The sequence below is a fragment of the Heloderma suspectum genome, chromosome 14 (genome assembly GCF_057233095.1).
Source record: "Heloderma suspectum isolate Gila_16-S chromosome 14, 16-S_ref, whole genome shotgun sequence".
Taxonomy (NCBI): Eukaryota; Metazoa; Chordata; class Lepidosauria; order Squamata; family Helodermatidae; genus Heloderma; species Heloderma suspectum.
Window position 1 is genome coordinate 6540692 of NC_139471.1, and position 19001 is coordinate 6559692.

General features: G+C 47.0%; 1 protein-coding gene across 6 annotated transcripts in view; it reads left to right on the forward strand.

The window, feature by feature from the left end:
• The first annotated feature begins 480 nt into the window (after positions 1-480).
• SETX (senataxin) overlaps positions 481-19001 on the forward strand; it is a 75842-nt gene continuing 57321 nt past the window's right edge. For 3 of the 6 annotated variants that reach the window (XM_084820799.1, XM_084820801.1, XM_084820803.1), the window contains exons 1-4: positions 6375-6572; positions 10368-10548; positions 16700-16907; positions 18300-18409. In XM_084820799.1, coding sequence (XP_084676925.1) covers positions 10369-10548; positions 16700-16907; positions 18300-18409 — 498 coding nt within the window. In that variant the 5' untranslated portion in view covers positions 6375-6572; position 10368. Of the gene's footprint in view, positions 619-6374; positions 6573-10367; positions 10549-10935; positions 10971-16699; positions 16908-18299; positions 18410-19001 lie in introns of those variants that run through there. The other 3 variants (XM_084820800.1, XM_084820802.1, XM_084820804.1) reach the window with 2 other exon arrangements.

The window sequence follows — 19001 nt, forward strand, 5'->3', positions numbered from 1 at the left end:
ACAGGAAGGCCTGGCGTGCTCTGGGCCAGGGGGTCACGAAGAGTCGGACACGACTGAGCGACTGACCAACAACAACAACAAATTTACATCTATGTACATAACTGAGAGTTCTTATCACATGTAACTCGGAAGTCTCGCTCTAGACAGCAGTCCGGTCAGTCTACCATTTTTACATCTACGCAAGGTGAACTGAGGGGAGGGGGGCAGCCTAAATGAAAGTCCCTCCCCCTCAACGTCTCTTAGCGTTTTCGCTTCACGCATGAACGCGGGAAAAGGGGCGGCGTCAAAAACCGGGTGGGTCGTTGCGTTCTTAATTGGCCGCTGAGGCTGGCCGGGGTGTGTGTGTGTGTGTGTTGTTCTACATTTTCCTATCTCTATGGCGAGAGCCGCAAAAGAGGCGCGGCCGAAGCGGCGAGAACGGGAGGGCGAGAGGGAAGCGGGCGCGGCCGAAGCGGGCTCCTTTTCCGTCGCGGGGTGGGCGGGGCCGGAAGCTCCCTCCCGTGCGAGGCGCGGAGGGGTCTGGCGGGGCGTGCGGCGGCCCCTGGCTTGAGGCCCGGCCGGAGAGCCGCGGAGGAGGAGGAGTAGCCGAGGCTGCGGGCGGGCCCGGAGGAGAACGAGGTGAGGGGGCCGTGGAGGAGGAGAGGGGCAGAGGAATACTGGGGGGGGGCCGCTCCCGCTCCCGCTCCCCACCGCGCCTCAGCAGCCTCGGGAATGCCGCGGCTGCGCCTTTTTCTCCCCCCAACACAGCGCCCCATATAATTGACTCAAATTGGAGACTCCCCATACTGTCGAGGCCCCATACAGTCGGTCCCATACAGTCGGTCCCATATAGTCGATGCCCGCACATGGAGCCGGCCCCGTGTAGCCGAGGCCCCCACCTGGAGCCGAGGCCCCCACCTGGAGCCGAGGCCCCCACCTGGAGCCGAGGCCCCCACCTGGAGCCGAGGCCCCCACCTGGAGCCGAGGCCCCCACCTGGAGCCGAGGCCCCCACCTGGAGCCGAGGCCCCCACCTGGAGCCGAGGCCCCCACCTGGAGCCGAGGCCCCCACCTGGAGCCGGCCCCGTGTAGCCGAGGCCCCCACCTGGAGCCGAGGCCCCCACCTGGAGCCGAGGCCCCCACCTGGAGCCGAGGCCCCCACCTGGAGCCGAGGCCCCCACCTGGAGCCGAGGCCCCCACCTGGAGCCGAGGCCCCCACCTGGAGCCGAGGCCCCCACCTGGAGCCGAGGCCCCCACCTGGAGCCGAGGCCCCCACCTGGAGCCGAGGCCCCCACCTGGAGCCGAGGCCCCCACCTGGAGCCGAGGCCCCCACCTGGAGCCGAGGCCCCCACCTGGAGCCGAGGCCCCCACCTGGAGCCGAGGCCCCCACCTGGAGCCGAGGCCCCCACCTGGAGCCGAGGCCCCCACCTGGAGCCGAGGCCCCCACCTGGAGCCGAGGCCCCCACCTGGAGCCGAGGCCCCCACCTGGAGCCGAGGCCCCCACCTGGAGCCGAGGCCCCCACCTGGAGCCGAGGCCCCCACCTGGAGCCGAGGCCCCCACCTGGAGCCGGCCCCGTGTAGCCGAGGCTCCCACATGGAGCCCAGGCTCCCACATGGAGCCGGCCCCGTGTAGCTGAGGCCCCATATAAGTGACCCCATATAGTCGAGTTACCTCACAAACACACAGACACAGGGGAGTGTTTCACTCTTGCCGCACACATACACAAACGTGCCACCCTATATTTTTGAGTCTCCCCTCCACCCCGCATACAGAGGAGGACACTACCGAATTGACCCACCTTGAGCGTAAGAACATCAGAAGAGCCCTGCTGGATCAGATCAAGGAGCCGTCTAGTCCAGCACTCGGTTCACACAGTGGCCGACCAGATGCCCCAATGAGAAGCCCACAGGCCCATCAGTGCAACAGCACCCTCCCACCCGTGTTCCCCAGCAACTTGTGTACACAGACTCACTGTCTCTGGTACTGGAGGAAGCACATAGCCATCAGGACTAGTAGCCCTTGATAGCCTTTTCCTCCAGGAATTTGTCTGCCCCACTTTTAAAGCCATCCAAATTGTCGGCCATTACTACATTCTGTGGTAGCGAATTCCATAGTTTAACTATGCGCTGTGTGAAGACGTGTTACCTTGGAGAGTGCCCCATAGAGTTGAGCCCCCCTTCTGCACTTAGTTGGGGGTGTTTCATCCCTTCCCAAAGAGTTTATTGTAGGGGCTGGGTTGGCCAGCTGTTGGCGGCCAGATGTTTGGGCCCGCATCCCCCATTCCTCACCCTTGGTGATGCTGGCTAGGGCTGATGGGACTTGTGGCATGCCAGATGTTTGGAGGGATGCGCTCTGGAGGGGGCAGCTCTTCCAGACAACAAGGCTTGGCCCAGATGAACCCTAGCAGGTTCTACAGGCTGGATTAGGCCTGCAGGAGTGCAGTTCTGCGCCCCTGGTTTAAAACAATAAAAAATCTGCCCAGCTGCCAGAGTCCCAGGGCAACTGGCACTTTATTTCTTTCATTTATTTAAAGCATTTTTACAGTGCTCTTCAGCCAAGAAGGCTCCCAGAGTGGCTTACAAAAATCAGGAATAAGACAGTCCCTGCCCACAAGCTTTCAGCCTAAGGGCATGATCCTTTTACTTCCAGTCTCGATGATTGTAAGCCTCTGAATTTGGAGGCTTATTTTCATCCAGTGCAGAGCAGGAGGTGTGGAGGAGGGGATCTTTGCTTCCCCATCTTCCCATTCTACATTTTTGCTGGAGCGGTGTTCTTGCCCATCCAGCTGGGTTGTTTTGGAGGGGGAGGGATGGAGGCTGGAGAGACCTCTGGAGAGCTAGTATCCCGACCTCTCCAGTCCCCTCCCCATCCACCAAAACACCTCCTTTACCCCTTCTCCAAAGTTGCTTTCCCAGCCTCAGAAAGGCAGCCAGTGCAGTTTGAACACGGATTACCCCCTCTGAGGTTGGAGCGCTGTCTTGGACCGGGAATCTGAAGTATCCTGTGCCCCCCCCCCCTTTCTGTCTAGGTGTTGTAGGATTGCTCCCTAAAAGACTTGACACAAAACAGGATTGGGAGGGAGGAGAAAAAAAGTAAACTGGGGCATTCAGTTTAGCTGCAGAGTTCAGCAGGTCATGGAGCTGGATCTCAGCACAGCAGGAGGGCTGCTGTTTCCTCTCCCTCCCCCAGGGCCTCAGTAGTGGTAGTTGATAGCAGGGTGGGGCTTTCAGCTGGAGCTTTATCTAGGCCGGATTAAGGGGTGCCTGCCTGCTGCTTCCTTTCCCTCTCATGGCCTTGGGCAGTGGCAGTTGGTAGGGGGAGGGACTGGGGCTCTCAGTTGCAGCAGAGTTCTTCATGGCAGGGATGCAAGTAAACAAGGTGGGGGCAGGTTAGCATGCCCCCCACCCCCAAATAAAAAGAGCTGTGCTCGGTCAGACCAGAGGCTACCTAGTCTAGCATTCTGTTCCCACAGTGGCCCGCCAGATGCCTATGGGAGGCAAGCAGGACATGAGCATAATAACACTCCCCTGGTACCAGTGGCCCATCGAAGAGGCTTCATTCTGTTTCTCTTTCCTTTTATTTATGCTTAGTAGCACCTTAGAGGCCACCAGATGTATTGCAGCAGGAGCCAACTTCATCAAATGCAGCTGATTCATCAGATGTTGTCCACCATAACAGATGCCCCCTTGTCAATGTGCACCTGTCCTCCCCCAACTAATCTTGCTCCTTGATTTATCTGTGCAACTTCCCTGCTTGTTTCCTCTGTGTGCATTTACACACAGAGTAACTAATCTCTATTTAGTTATATTTCTGCAACAGACGTTCTTACCTACCGCTAGTCTAGTAGTTAAGATTTGCCGCTCTCACTGCCACTCCCAGGTTTGTTTCCTGGTCAGGGAACCAATGTTAATTTGACAGTTTTATCTTGGTTTGTGCTTTTGGAACTCACTGGATTGGAGGGTAAAGCATTACCAGTGTAAAAGACCACAGACTCAAGATTTTAATTGAAATGAATCAGTTAGTTTATTGATAACCAGTACTTAAAAATAATATTGTCTTCATTCAGGAGTATTACTAACTAGGAGGCAGAAACAGTAACATTAGTATTTAGAAAAATATAACTGCTGAGAGGAGTTCATAAGAAAGCAATGAACAAACCAAAACCCCCCAATATATGGTTTATCATAAGAATGGCATTGAAATGTCATTAACAAAGCAATTTGAATAGTAATTATATGCTTACACATCTGTCTGGGCAGCCCGTAAGTTGACTATGATTAGACTGTTCTGCTATGATAAGCAAAGTTCATATCTACTGATCCAGTGCAGTGGGTCATGGATCTTTTCATCGTCATCAGACCCGGAACAATAGAAAGAAGGAAAGTGCAAGGGAGAGGAGAAAAGGAGGATAAAACAATAGAGAAAAGTGGAATGCGGTAAAGTGTGTAGACTCTCCTCTAACACTGATCCTGAAGCCTTTTTTAAATTGATCAGAGATGGGATCATATTTCCAGATAATTTGATAAGGAAGCATGTGGGCGGACATGTTGTTCTACCCTGTCTTCCCATAATGTTCCTAGGGAAGACCTGACCAGTGCTATTTCCATTCTCTCTCCATGGCTTCATAAGCACATACCACATCGGCATCTTCTTCCAAAGCAGCCCAAGTATTGCAACATCTGCACTGATGCCTGTTGTTCCTTTGGCATCTTAGTACATAAGAAGTGTTCTTTGTGCTTAACATCAGGCCAGATGCCAAGGACACACTTTGTCTCTGAGATTCAGCAGAATTTCTAAGCAGCTCGCACAGACCTGAATCCACAACTGTTACCCGCCTGAGTCCATCGTGGCTGCTCTAGACATTTCAGATTCCAAGGTTTGGGCCGGCCAACACATTGGTTGTTTCCAAACTTGGGGAAATGCCACTTTAAAGTCTTTTCTCATCTGTGGAAGTCCATGAGTGATTTCCTGTGACTCTGTAAATTATTGTGAAGCTCATGAATAGCCCCTCCCCCACATTTTAGCTTTGCTTACTCTCCAGCCAGCTGTTGGTTGTGGTCACCATCAGCACTGAGTCCCCCTGTGCATATGAGAAGACTGGGGCAGAGTTGGGTCATTTTTCACAGACACACTGCAAGAGTCTCGTACTGAGGGCACACTTTCATTCCTCTATGCCAATCTTCCCCTATTTGGCACCCTCCAGATGTTTTGAACGACAACTCCCATCAACTCCGTCATTGGCCGTGCTGGCTGGGGCTGATGGGAGTTGAAGTCCAAAACCTCTGGAGGATGTTGCATTGGGTAAGGCTGGCCTGCACATACTCCTAGAAGATGGGACACTGGCTCTCTTTGTCGCTCATTCTTTCAAACGCACGAATACGAGGTGGGCCTGACCTCTCCCACTGTAGGTGGCTCCGTCCTGCCTCTGAGCTGCTTCCTCTGCTCCTCCAGTAATGCTAACCACCAGCAGTCTCTTTGACTGGGCTCTGACACTCTCAGCTACTGCCACATCAGCTGGAGCAGGGACATTTTTGCAGAGTGCTTTTTGAACGTTGATGTTGGCTTGCCAAGGAAGAAATGTGCTAAGCCTCAGGGAAGAGGGAGCCACCACTTTCACGTAGGGAGAACCGCTGGGCAAAGGAGGGAGTGGGTGGCTGGGGTGTGGGCAGTGGCTGTGCTCATCACCAAGAGTATAATTCTGACTTGTGCCCTGGGGTGCAGGGACAACCCTCCGTTCTGATTCCGTGGCGTGCCTTTCCAGAAAACATCAGAAAACCAGGTGTGGAACAGTTTGTAAAGGCAGTGGCAGAGTGCTCTCAGTGGCCGGGGCTTTAGGAAGCCATTCTAGGGCATTCTGCCTGCTATCCCTCCCTTGTACGGTGCCCAAGAAAAAAGCAAAGGTGTCTGGCAGGCAGGTGGGAGCATTCTTTATGATTTTTACAGGCGGCAGGTGCTTTGTCTTTGCTTGGCCGCCTTCCCTGTCCAGTAAATCATGCTTCTCACATATATCTGTAAAGGAGTACCTTACGAAATTGATTTTAAAAAATCAGTGAGCCAGCTGTCCAGCAGCCACAGGAGACCAGCCCCCCAGCATAAACAAAGCTTTGCCTTCACCTTTCTGCAACTGGTGGCAAACAAAGGCAAAAAGATGTCTGGGATGTTTTTTTCCTGATCAGTTAATAGCCCTCCCTTGCCTTCTCTGCAGTTCATGGAGAATGTGGCAGTAGGAGAAGGAAACTTGCTGTTGGGATTTGTGGACATCAATTACCCTCATATATGGGAACTGCTGTTTGATCTCTTTCGGTTTCGTTTAACAGTAGAAACTCTACTGTTTCCGCTGAGAGAAGAGAAACTCTCTTCTCTCTAACCCCTCCCACAAACTGCGTGAATGCAGTTGTGCCTGAACAATGCATCATAATGTGAAATTTTTAGTTGCTACGAGCAGAAAAGCTTGTCTTGAGTGCAAACTTCGTTCTCAGTTGCTCTCCACCAGCGTGGCAACAGATGAAGATTGTTGTGGTGTTATGACTTAAAAGTGCCAGAGTCCTGGTTGTGGAAGGAGGTGACGCCTTTTGCCGTCTTTTTGTGGGGAAGGTAGGAATTCCTATGCGGAGTTTCCCACAGCTCTAAACTCTTAAATCCTGTTGTCAACTTCCTTTCCTTAATGTTAGGGATTTCTATCCTGGCAAGTTTTCCTTTCCTGGAGTCAGCGAGCCTTTCCCATGGGAGTTTGGTCTTGCTCGGGATTATTATCAATTCCCTGTTTTTCCATCTATTGGTACCCTTTCATCCTTCAAGGAATAGAAACCTGAGACTCCCTCTGGGAGACTTTCTGTATGCATGAGGGATTTAAGATGAAAGCACACTGCAAACATCGTCAACATAGTGGAAGGTGATCCCCTGAGGGCACCTTGGGGACAGATGTTGCATCGCTTCAGTGGTGGTAATATCGTTTTCCTGAAACATGTTCGGTTGAAATGCAGGGGACTTCAGCGTAACGTTTTGGCATGAGTTTGGAATTGAGAAGACCCTAGAATTGCTTGCGGTGGTGATGCTGGTTTTATGGGGTAACGTGCAGGGAAAGCAACTGCAGTATTAGATGTGTTTGGCAAAAGTCAAGTGCTGGGGTTTGTCTCTGTTATTACATAATGATTTATAAAGTGCCTTAAATCTAGGCACTCTGTAATTATTACATTAAAAGGAACAAACCGTGCCTGCAGGCTTCCAATCTAAAAAAAGGCACGCCTATAAGGTAAGGAGAAGGAGAGGCAGAATGTAGGCCTGGGAGAAGATGTATATTTTTTTTTTACGATGCTGCTTAAACTAAAAGGTGGGGGAGGTGTGATTATCAGGAGATAGCGAATTCCAAAGAATGGACAGGAAGAGAGAAGATGGTGGCATAAAATAACGGGAGTAAGCTGTGATTTAGCCAAGACATCGTCAGACCGAAGGCAAATAGAGAAGAAAGTCACACACCCACACCCCCTCGGTAGCTCTGTTGACTGTAAGAAAAATTCCCCAGTCCCCATTAATGTAATACCTTCATTAGGCCAGCCAAAAGATGTGCATGCTTTTGAGATAGTAAGGCAAAACATTATAAAAAGCAAGCTTAGGGTGGAGTGGGGCATGGGAAAGAGAAGACCTGACTTGATGATGAAGTCACAGTTTCTGCATGTTCCAAGTCCCAAGATGACGTGTGTGTGGGGTTTCTTCAAACACATAACACAAGGCTTACGTGTTTGGAAGCACAAACCGTGGTTTCATGCCAAATGATCATGATTTGGCATGATGGCTCAACTAAGCCATTGTTTTAGACTCATACTGATATGTTGAGGTAGAAGGCTTAAGAATACATTTACTATTTTCCATATAAAAGGTAAATACTGTAGGGAATAATAATGCTGAGCATTTGTATAGCATATTTTAATATTCTTCATGTACATTCTCTCAGTAATGCTTACAATAATAATCTTGTGAGGTAGGCCATTATTATTATTATTGCTGCCATAATTCAAATGGGGTGGTGGCTGAGGTGAGAACGGTAGTGGTTTACCTAAGGTTATTTGTGAGGCTCGTCACTGAGGTGATTTTGAATCAGGGACTTTCTTGTCCACACCAGTCTGGTAACCACTACATTACACTGGTTCTACTGATCTGGTTTTCATTGTAACCCTTTTTGAAACCATGGTTTTAAGGGTGTTCAGGCTGAGATGCCTTGTTGTAGTGTTGAGCTGGTCTGTCTGATTCCCTGGTGTGTGGGTTGTTCACAGCTTCCTTTTCCTGTTTGTGTTTTTTTAAAAGTGAAACCAATTTGGTAAAATGAGCTAAAGGTCAGGCTTTTTTTTTTAATCTGCTTGGATGTGATGTGTTTACAGTGAGCTGGTTGTATGAATTGGCTGCCATGAGCTTTAAAGGCTGGGACATGTACAGCAAACCTATTTGTAGACTTCCTTGCATACACCTTGTGTGTACCCCGTTGATCTATACCCGTAGCAGCTGGATGATTTAAAAACTAAAGATCAGAACAACATGAATATAAACAGGTTAGCTCTACGGTTAACCTCTAAACTGTAGAAAGGAGGACCTCAGAAAGATCAGTGAGAGGAGGCGTTCCTCAGCGGTAAGCGGTGGAACCCTGTTCTTTCCAGTCAGTGATTGGTGATAAGAGCGGTTATTATACTTACTGCATTTCTATACCGCCCCATAGCCGAAGCTCTCTGGGCGGATTTAAGGTGCAATCCTTGGCTGGCTGGGGAATGCCTAGAGTTGTAGGACTTTTTTCTGTCTAAACACACATAGGATTGTGCCCTTAAAGGCATTTTCATTTTAAATACCCTGCTTTACATTTTAGAATTGAGCTAGGCTTTGCATGCCTGAAAGGTGTTGCTCTGGAGCTTGCTTCTGAGTAGACCTGCATAGAATTTTGAGCTGTGTTTTTCACGCTTAAAAGCTGTTGCGCTGGGACATACCTCTGAGTAGATGTGCACAGAATTGAGCTAGGATTTGTATGCTTAAGAACATAAGAGCCCTGCTGGATCAGACTAAGGGTCCATCTAGTCCAGCATTCTGTTCACACAGTGGCCAACCAGCTGTCAACCAGGAACCCACAAGCAGGACATGAGTGCAACAGCACCCTCCCGCCCACGTTCCCCAGCAACTGGTGTACATTGGCATATTGCCTCTGACACTGAAGGTAGCACATGGTCATCAGGACTAGCAGCCATTGATAGACTTCTCCAGGAATTTGTCTAACCCCCTTTTAAAGCCATCCAAATTGGTGACTATCTTGTGGTAGCAAATTCCATAGTTTAACTATGCACTGTGTGAATAAGTACTTCCCACCTGCTTGCTGGGAAAATGTCCAAATTGGTAAGAATTGTATTTCTGTATGTGTGTGCATGCATGTATGTGTACACATGCATGGATGCATATGTGCAGCCCTTGCCTCCCCACCCCCTAGCCTGCCCCACAAATGTGGTCCTCTGGCCCAAAATGGTTGGGCATCCCTCCTCTAAACCGAATCAGTGCCTCTACCAGATACATTTGAGATAAAGGAGGCTTTTTAATGTAAGCAAAGAACCAATTTGATTATTTCTTGGATATGAATATTGCACTCTAACTACCAGACATAGGCATTTCATTCTCACCTAATGAAAATAAACTGCTCTAGTCTTCCCAATAACTATCAGAACGTACTTCAGTCTATCAGTCATGGATTTTTAATTTTGTTTGCTACTTTGGTTTTGTGAGGGCCAGGAGAAACACTTGAAAAAGGAAGAGATTACAACATTGTCTGGTGCTTGGTTTCTTCCTACATATCCTCACGAACTCTCATAGCTGCTGTCATACAAAAGATGCTGTATGGAATATTTTTAAAAAGGGAAGTGTGCAGAATGGATACAGTGGATAAATAGACGCAAGGCCTGGTTGAAAGAATAAAACAGTGTAAATTACCTAGCTGTAAGTTAATGTGGTTTGTGGTCAGATTTGCAACACATTCTTAGGAAATAAATGAACTACACTGCGAAACTTTATTTCAGTTCAGCCCCTTTTCTGTTCTAGATCATGGTTTAAACTTCTTACAGGCAAGTCTGCATAGTGTGTTTGGCAGGAAGCTGAGAGATGGAGGTGGGGGTTGGTTTCTTGATGAGTGTGCCTGTGAGTGTTGGTGGTAAAAAGTCCTTCGGCACAACCATTCTTGGATCTTCAGTAAACATTTGTTCTCGCATACAAGCGTGGACCTGTATATATCAAGCTCTAACATGGCAGTTTCCCCTGGAGGTAATGTCTCGAACTTGTGTCAAGATAGTTCCGTCACTTCTGTATCCTCAAATAACCTTTTTTTTTCTTTCCTTTCTGTTCTCTTCCTTTTTACTCCTTTATCTACAGAATGAGTACGTGTGGGTGGTGCACGCCTGGTGGTTCGAGCGCCATCCAGTTAATAAGCAGCTTTGCATCCAGTGCACTGTCCCCAGAGGAATTTGCTGCGGCCAGCGATGACCTCTGTTACTGCCAGGAGTGCGTGGAGGAGTACCACAAAGCAAGGGACGAGGTGCCATTGTTGCATGAGGTAATTTGCTTTTGAGTGATAGCCCACAGCAGTGCTATGCAGGAGGGAAGCAGGAGCAGCCAGTCTTGCAGTAGCTTGGTCTTTGCTTATGAGACAAGCTGTGCATGCTCAAGAGCCAGACCACACTCTGAAGCTTTATAGCAGGGATGCAGAACCTCTTTCAGCCTCAGGGCCGAATTTTATTTCTGAGAAGCTCTCGGGGGTGGGGGGGGACATTCCATGGGGGTGGGGCTGAAGGCAAAAGGGGCGGGACCAAACATACCAGCATGTTTTCGCTTCAAGCTAAAATTAAGCCAGTAACTAAGAAGAGCCATGCTGGGTCAGACCAAAGGTCCATCTAAGTCCAGCATTCTGTTCACACAGGGAAACCTGGTGAAATTCCTTTGGCCTGTGACCTTCAGTGATAGATATGGGATTTACAGGTAATGTTGAATTGGAAAATTGTCCAGGAAGCTTCCTGGAAATGTTTCTGCTACCTTTAATGGAAGAAGATGTGATTTGGCATATTTGACTTCGATTTAGTAAACTTTTTTTTTAAAGTATGCACTATTTTATAAGTTGGATTAAATATATGAAATGTTTTTCCAAGCCTAGTTGAAATAAAATATATGTTTGGGTGAAGGTGGGAATCAATAAAGTGTACTTGGGGTAGTTTTTCAAATTTAATATACAAACAAATTCAGAGTTTTACTTGGCAACTATTTTGACTTGAATACTTGTAAATATATTGTAAATATGACAAATCAATATTTTATTACATTTATGTCCTGCCTTTCATTTGAGAAGCTCAAGGTGTCTTATATTATTGTCTCTCCCTGAATCTTGCTCTTGCTTTGCCAGACCCGGAGGGGTACTGGGATCAGTGCATCCCCAGAGCAGCCATGATGGGAGAGTGTGATAGAAAGGTGTGGCTCTTTTTCGCTTTCATTGTACAGAGAATCAGCATCTGTGAGACCTTGGTTGATAAGGGGATGAGGGAGGCATTGTTTGGTGGCCCCACAGCTGATGAACCTGTAACAAGACTGCGAGAAATAATGAGACAGGCATTACGGGACACTATTTTTTCCCCTGGGAAAACTGAGTAAACAAAAAGAGTGGAAAAAAAATAATTCCCATCTCTGAGCAATACAAAGACACAGTTGGGGGCTAGGAAGTTAGGAAAGGTGCTCTCTCTTCCTTTCCATATCTCTTGGCTGATGGAAGAGCAAAGACCCTCAGGCCCATTCATGTCAGTGTACACTGATAGCTGTGAACTGCTTTGAAGCTTAGAAAGAGTTATAATAATGTAGTTTTTAAATAGATGAGCTGGAGGGGAGTGTATGAGGATCCTATAACATCAGTTAAGTAGGACTACATTTTTTTGGTAATGATGATTATTAGTATTCAATTTCTAACAGACTTTTCAGGATAAAAACACTCACAAAGCAGGTTGCAGCACACTTTAAAATACAAAAGAAACAATGAAACCATAAAAACTATGAACAATATTCAATACATAGATCATGACAATAACAGTTGTCATGACAATAACAAATGTGATAGCCGCAGCAGATAAAGCCTCCATTAAAAACACAGTGGACTAAACTAGTTAGGCAAACTTAGGTATAATGAGAAAAGGAATTGAGAATAAAACTGCCAATATCATACTGCCCCTATACAAATTTATGGTGCAGCCACATTTGGAATACTGTGTCCAGTTCTGGTCACCACACCTAAAAAAAAAGATATTGTAGAGCTGGAAAAAGTGCAGAAAAGGGCAACTAAAATGATCAAGGGGCTGGAGCAACTCCCCTGTGAGAGAAGGTTACAACAGCTGGGATTGTTTAGCTTGGAAAAAAGAGTAAGGGGAGACATGATACAGGTCTACAAAATATGCATGGTGTGAAGAATGTGGATAGGGAGACATTTTTCTCCCTCTCTCACAATACTAGAACCTGGGGTCATCCTATGAAGCTGATTGGTGAGAGATTCAGGACAGATAAAAGGAAGTCCTTCTTCACACAGTGCATAAACTATGGAATTTGCTACCACTGAGTGTAATGATGGCCACCAATTTGGATGGCTTTAAAAGGGGGTTGGACAAATTCCTGGAGGAAAAGGCTATCAATGGCTGCTAGTCCTGATGGTTATGTGCTACCTCCAGTACCAGAGGTAGTGAGCCTATGTACACCAGTTGCTGGGAACATGGGTGGGAGGGTGATGTTGCGCTCTGCCCTGCTTGGGGGGTCCTGGTTGACAGCTGCTTGGCCACTGTGTGAACAGAACGCTAAACTAGATGGACCCTTGGTCTGATCCAGCATGGCTCTTCTTATGTTCTTAAAATTAACCAAATGCAGGATGGAATAAATAAGTATTTAAAATCTTCCTAAAGGCCAGCAAAGAGGGGGCCATATTTACTTCCTGGGGGAGTGTATTCCACAGTTGTGGGACCACAGTAGAAAAGGCCCTGTCCCTGGTACTTTCCAATCTCACAGCTCTCCCCGGTGTACCAGAGAGCAAGGCCTTGAATGTGTTGATCTTTCAACTTGGGCAGGCTCATACAGGCGCTGATGGTTTTTCAGGTAACCTGGTCCCTAACTGTCTTATTGTATCTATGCTTTTTGTTGCTTTTATTATTTATTTATCCACTGCCCTTGCATTGGATATTGTGTTTCAGTAAGCTATTTAATTAGTTGTAGTTGTAGTACTGAGCAGGGTTGATTTGATTTGACTTAAGTTAAATTGATTTAAATCAAATTGATTTAAATCATGATTTAAATTGCTTCTCTGAAGGACTCAATTTTAATGATTTAAATCATAGTTTAAATCACTAGTGAGGAAGATTCTGTTTAATCAACATTTTTTAGTAGAAGTTCATTATTATTTAATGTAAACATAATACAAATTCAGAGATGTAGGCTTCTTTAGAAGGTCAATACATGGTGGAGGATACACGCAGCAGGAGTTTCCTCAGGAGTCAGAACTGCATGAATATCTTCTGTACATGTTGGTTTCACTTTCTATTCCCTTCTCCTATCCCTTGCATTTATATCCAGACTTTCCTCCTCGTTCAGATCTACTCTATCTCTCCAAATTCTCTATTGATTGACCTCTCTGTCTTTGCACTTAGAGAAGGCAAGGCTTAGAGAGAGCTTCGGCTATTGGGCGGTATAGAATGAAATGAATAAATAAATAAATAAATTTGAGAGTGAGAGCGAGCAAGCATGCACTTCTGTACATCACCTGCAGTGCAAAATAGGACTGATCAGGTTATCTCCCATCTCCATAAACTGCTGTTAACATATTCATAGAATATAATTAGAAGTTGTATAATTAGTATTCATGATGATATATTTGACCTAGGCTGTTTTTTACTAATTGTTTTAAGAAAAGTTTGGAATCTGATTTAAATTTTAAAAATCAGATTTTTTTGTTTAAAAATCATTGATTTTTATCCATCCTGGTACTGAGTCAGTGGTCCCTCTTACTGATTCAGACCTAGCTTAATGGGCTGCAATTTCAAACCCTAATTTTCCAAATCCTCCCCATTGCAAATCAAGGCATCCGTACTCCTTGGTTTTGTATGCTCACTCTCCTTGAGGGGCCCTTTTGCAATCCTGAAACCTGTACTTGTTGTTGTTGTTTCTCTGGATAGCTCCTAGGCCTGCTGATCTTCACAAATTATGGGAAATAAAATGTTCCTTTTATGTGACACTCACGTTCCCCAGCCTGTGCTAAAAAAGAAAATAGACCAAATCTCTCTGCCTCCAAAGAACATTTGGATGGATTTGTCCCAGTGCAGATATTGTGCTTAAGTATGGTTTTTCACTGACTGTGGCTTTATTGCCTTAACTCTAAGCTACAATCCCAGCTCTTTACTGAAATCATAGTTTAGCTTGCCACCAGAAGGTCACATACTACCAAGGCCTGCTAGCAGAGAGACAGGGAAACTGCCTTAACCATGATTTTACAGTCTCTTATAATAGCATAATAGATTTTTTTTTAACCTCCCTTTCTGCCCCTGGGATTAAGGTACAACAGTTAACCACAGTTAGGAAAAGCAAACCATGGACAGATTTATGTTTGTATTGGGCCTAAGTCTCTCTCTGAGCTGCAGGATGGCTAGTTCTTGATGAAAACTGGATCCCACCTGGATGCCGCTATACGCTTCTACCTGCCTTCAATTCCATACCTGTTGAAAACTTCTCACAGCTTGAAGGGGGTGGTAGAGAGGCCTAGAAGGTCTCTGGCATCTCCAGTTTAAGAAACGACCACCACAGTCATATCATATGACTCTGCCTGAAATCTGAAACCTTCCTGAAAAAGCTCTGCCTGAAATCCCGGAGAGCCACTGGGGAATGTGAAGCCTGCTCATACTTTGTGAGATTTTAGGTGGGCTTTACAAAAGTTACTACATTTCTGCTCATTCTGAATTTTTTTCTCTTATGGACCAACGTAGCTACTACAATGTTTATCTTCTTTTGTGTGCAAGGTCTTAGCTATCTTACCTTCCTTCCTTTTTGACTTCATACTTAACCACCTTTTCAGTATTACTTTGACTTCTTCCTGACCCCATTTAGACTGACTTACAGATGGTTTGTTCTAACTTGCCATGGCCACCTGGGAATTGGGCTGTTGTTGTTGTTGTTCAGTCGTTCAGTCGTGTCCGACTCTTCGTGACCCCATGGACCATAGTACGCCAGGCCTTCCTGTCCTGCGCTCTCTCCCGGAGCGTGCTCAAGTTCATATTCATTGCATCCGTGATGCTATCTAGCCATCTCATCCTCTGCCGTCCCCTTCTCCTTTTGCCTTCAGTCTTTCCCAGCATCAGGGTCTTTTCCAGAGAGTTTTCTCTTCGCATTAGGTGGCCAAAATATTGGAGCTTCAGCTTCATTATCTGTCCTTCCAAGGAGCACTCAGGGTTGATTTCCTTTAGGATGGACTGATTTGACCTCCTTGCAGTCCAGGGGACTCGTAAGAGTCTTCTCCAGCACCACAGTTCGAAAGCATCAATTCTTCGGCGCTCAGCCTTCCTTATAGTCCAGCTCTCACAGCCATACATTACTACTGGGAAAACCATAGCTTTGATTAGACGGACCTTTGTCGGCAAGGTGATGTCTCTGCTTCTTACTATGCTGTCTAGGTTGGCCATAGCTTTCCTCCCAAGGAGCAAGCGTCTTTTAATTTCATGGCTACAGTCACCGTCTGCGGTGATCTTGGAGCCCAAGAAAGTAAAATCTGTCACTGCTTCCATTTCTTCCCCTTCTATATGCCAGGAAGTGATGGGGCCAGATGCCATGATCTTCGTTTTTTTAATGTTGAGTTTCAAACCAGCTTTTGCACTCTCCTCTTTCACCCTCAACAAGAGGCTCTTGAGATCCTCTTCGCTTTCTGCCATTAGGGTGGTATCGTCTGCATATCGGAGGTTGTTGATAATTCTCCCAGCAATCTTAATTCCAACCTGTGATTCATCCAACCCGGCATTTCTCATGATGTACTCAATTGGGCTGTTACTTTCCTTAAAGCTGGCATAATGAGAGTTCAAGTATGAGTGAAGAGTGTGATTGTATCACAAAATGGCTGTGATACCCCCTGAAAATGCTACGCAGTCAGGAGACCCTGCTGAATGGGTTGATTTGTGTTGGGGGAGGAGGGAATCCCCGAACATTGGGCAGAGGCACCTTCCCTGAGCAGAGCTCACAGAAGGGATTCCCCCTCTTCCCCCCAAGGACAGCACAGCCTACCCCATTAAGCAGGACTGCTGACCCTCTCTCAGGGGGCTGGAGGAGCTGCCATAGGGAGGAGGGGAAATCTACTTCCTACAGCCCAGTTGCACGCACCTAAATCTGGATCAAGCCCACTGTTCCTTATATTTCCTCCTCTAAATTTCATTTATGCATAGTGTGCTTTTGTCTGACTTTGATATCCAATATGTTTCCTTGTGTGTTATGCCTCCATATCCCATAAGCTTTAAGACATCCACTACTATGTGCTGTGAATTCAAAATAAAACCTTCAGCTTCCTTTAACCTGCCTCAGGTCCTCTCTGGTTATTCCAGTTTGCTCTCTGGAGCATTAGAGTCTGCAGGCTTTCTCAGCAGGTGTCTCACCTTGATGCAGAAATCTGTATTCTACAATTGTTCGGTGATGATGGTGATGATTTTTAATTGCAGGTCCTGTGGGAGTTGGAAACCACCCGCCTTATTACCCAATTTGAGAAATTCATGAAGGAGGGTGGAAAAGATGATGACCTGTACCTTGTGGAAGAAGACAGGGAAACACCATTGTCCTGTTACACAGGCCCCGACTTTGAGAAACACCTCAGAATGCCTTTGCTGGAAATATTAAAGTACCCATACCTGCTGCTTCATGAGCATCTCAGTGAGTATCCGGTGCCATCTTGTCTCGGTCCAGGGTCAGTTCATCACTGCGTGAAGATAGGGCAGCACCCCTCCCCTGCCTGGGTGGTCGGCAAGACAGAGACCCACTTCCAGCACTGTCTGCCTACCAGATGCATCCAGCATCTCTCTTTACGCCCCCCCGCTTCCCACAACCCGCTCTCTGTGCCGCTTGCTGTTGTGGCAGTGCTGGGGATTGTGCACGTGTGGATGGGATGCGTTTCCCCGTTTCCTTTAAGTCAGAGAGGAGGTGGGCAAGGGCATCTGTGAGGACTGCCCTGCTTGCCTCCCGTATTCAGGAATGATAGCTTTTCCTACGCTGGTGTAGGATCCCAGGGCTTACTTGGGGAACAGGATGTCCATGCCCTCTGGATTAAAATAAGATACTTAAAAATCTGTTTTACCTTGGGTGGCTGAAAGCAGCAGAGTTCTGGCCTCCATCTGCCCATCCTCCTCCTTTCCCTTCCCCAGAATGTCGTGTGGGCCCAGAGTATTCTGCAGTGGAAAGCAATAGGACGCAGGGTAGCTGCAGGTAACAAAAACTGAAAAGAAATAAGAGAGGGAAAGTTGCCTAAGGTTAAAAAAAAAAAAAAAAAAGTTGCCTGCAGTCCAGAGGCTCCCCATCCCTGGTGTAGAAATATACCGAGTCCAGTTACATACTTAGCAGGGGAGGCTGGTGGCTCTGATATCAGTGGGGCGGTGAATCCGCTCTGGGTTTCAGTCAGAACTCTAAAGGAGCTATCCAAGGTGACAGCTTCTTTAGAGTTCTGACTGAAACCCGGAGCAGATTCACCGCCCTTCTGACATCAGAGCCACCAGCCTCCACTGATATTTAGGCTTTGTTTTAGCTGTGGATGAGGTTCAGCCAGAGTTTAATTACAAGTCTTAAAGAATGCGTTTGTTGAAGGCATCAGTATTTCACCAACTCTGTTGAAAGGACAAGCTGTGGCTTGGCCCAGTTGGACGATAATAGAAGTTGCATGATGGGATAAAGTGCCAAGAGAAAGTAGCAGAATGCCCTCTTCAGGGGATTCTTACAAAAATGTTGGGTAGGCGCCTCTCCAGAGACACTTTACAGCAGGAGTGGGCAACTTTTGCGTCTCCAGATGGTTTGGCCTACTACTCCCACCCATCTTTTCCTGCATAGCCAATGGTGAGGGATGCTGGGAGTTGTAAGCCAAAACCTCTGGAGGGCCACAAATCTCCCCCTGCGATGTTATAGGATATAACCTGCCACGTAGATGCTCTGAACTAAGTGATTCCACAGAATCCCTGTTGTATGATTCTTAGTTAATGATACTTCCACAGGTATGTCTTCCTCTGTATAACGGCTGTTCCAACAGCTTGACCTTCGTGTTCTCTCTTTGAATTGCAGGCGAGCTCTGTGTTGAGGCTCTTTGTAAAATGGAGCAAATCAACTACTCCTATCAGGTGACTAGCAAGCATCCAGGGATCTATCTGCTCATGGTACACCCCAACGAAGTGGTGAGCTGCCTTGAAGCTTCCTTTTGTTTTGTTTTCCCTGGCTTAAATGTAGGACTGAACTCAGAAATGCCGGTGCTGCTCTCCATACTTCTGTAGGAAGCTTTTTCTTTTTTAGGTGAAGGGATCAATACTGGAAATTTCCACCTGGTTAAGATCTTGGGTTCTCCTGCCCTCCTTCGTGTGACATTAAAGTAACGTCTGATCCAAGCTCTTCCATGTTGCTATGGTCTATTTTAGTGGCCTGCCCCCTCAAACATTCATATTTTTTAATCTTGCCTTTCCCCCAAAGAGCTCAAGATAGTGTATGTGGTTCTTCCACACACACCCTTTTCTTCACAACAACCCTGTGGGGTAGTGACTGGCCCAGGATCATCCCAATGAGCTTTATTGCTGAATAAGGATTTGAGAGTTCCTTCAATCCTAGGACAGTGCTGTAATTGCTACACCACCCTTCCCTAACACAATTCCCTCCAGATGTGTTTGACTATAACTTCTGTTCTCCCTGACCATTGGCACTGGGGGCTGATGGGAGTTGTAGTCGAAACCTTCTGGAGAGCACCATGTTGGGGAAAGCTGCACTTACACCATCCTG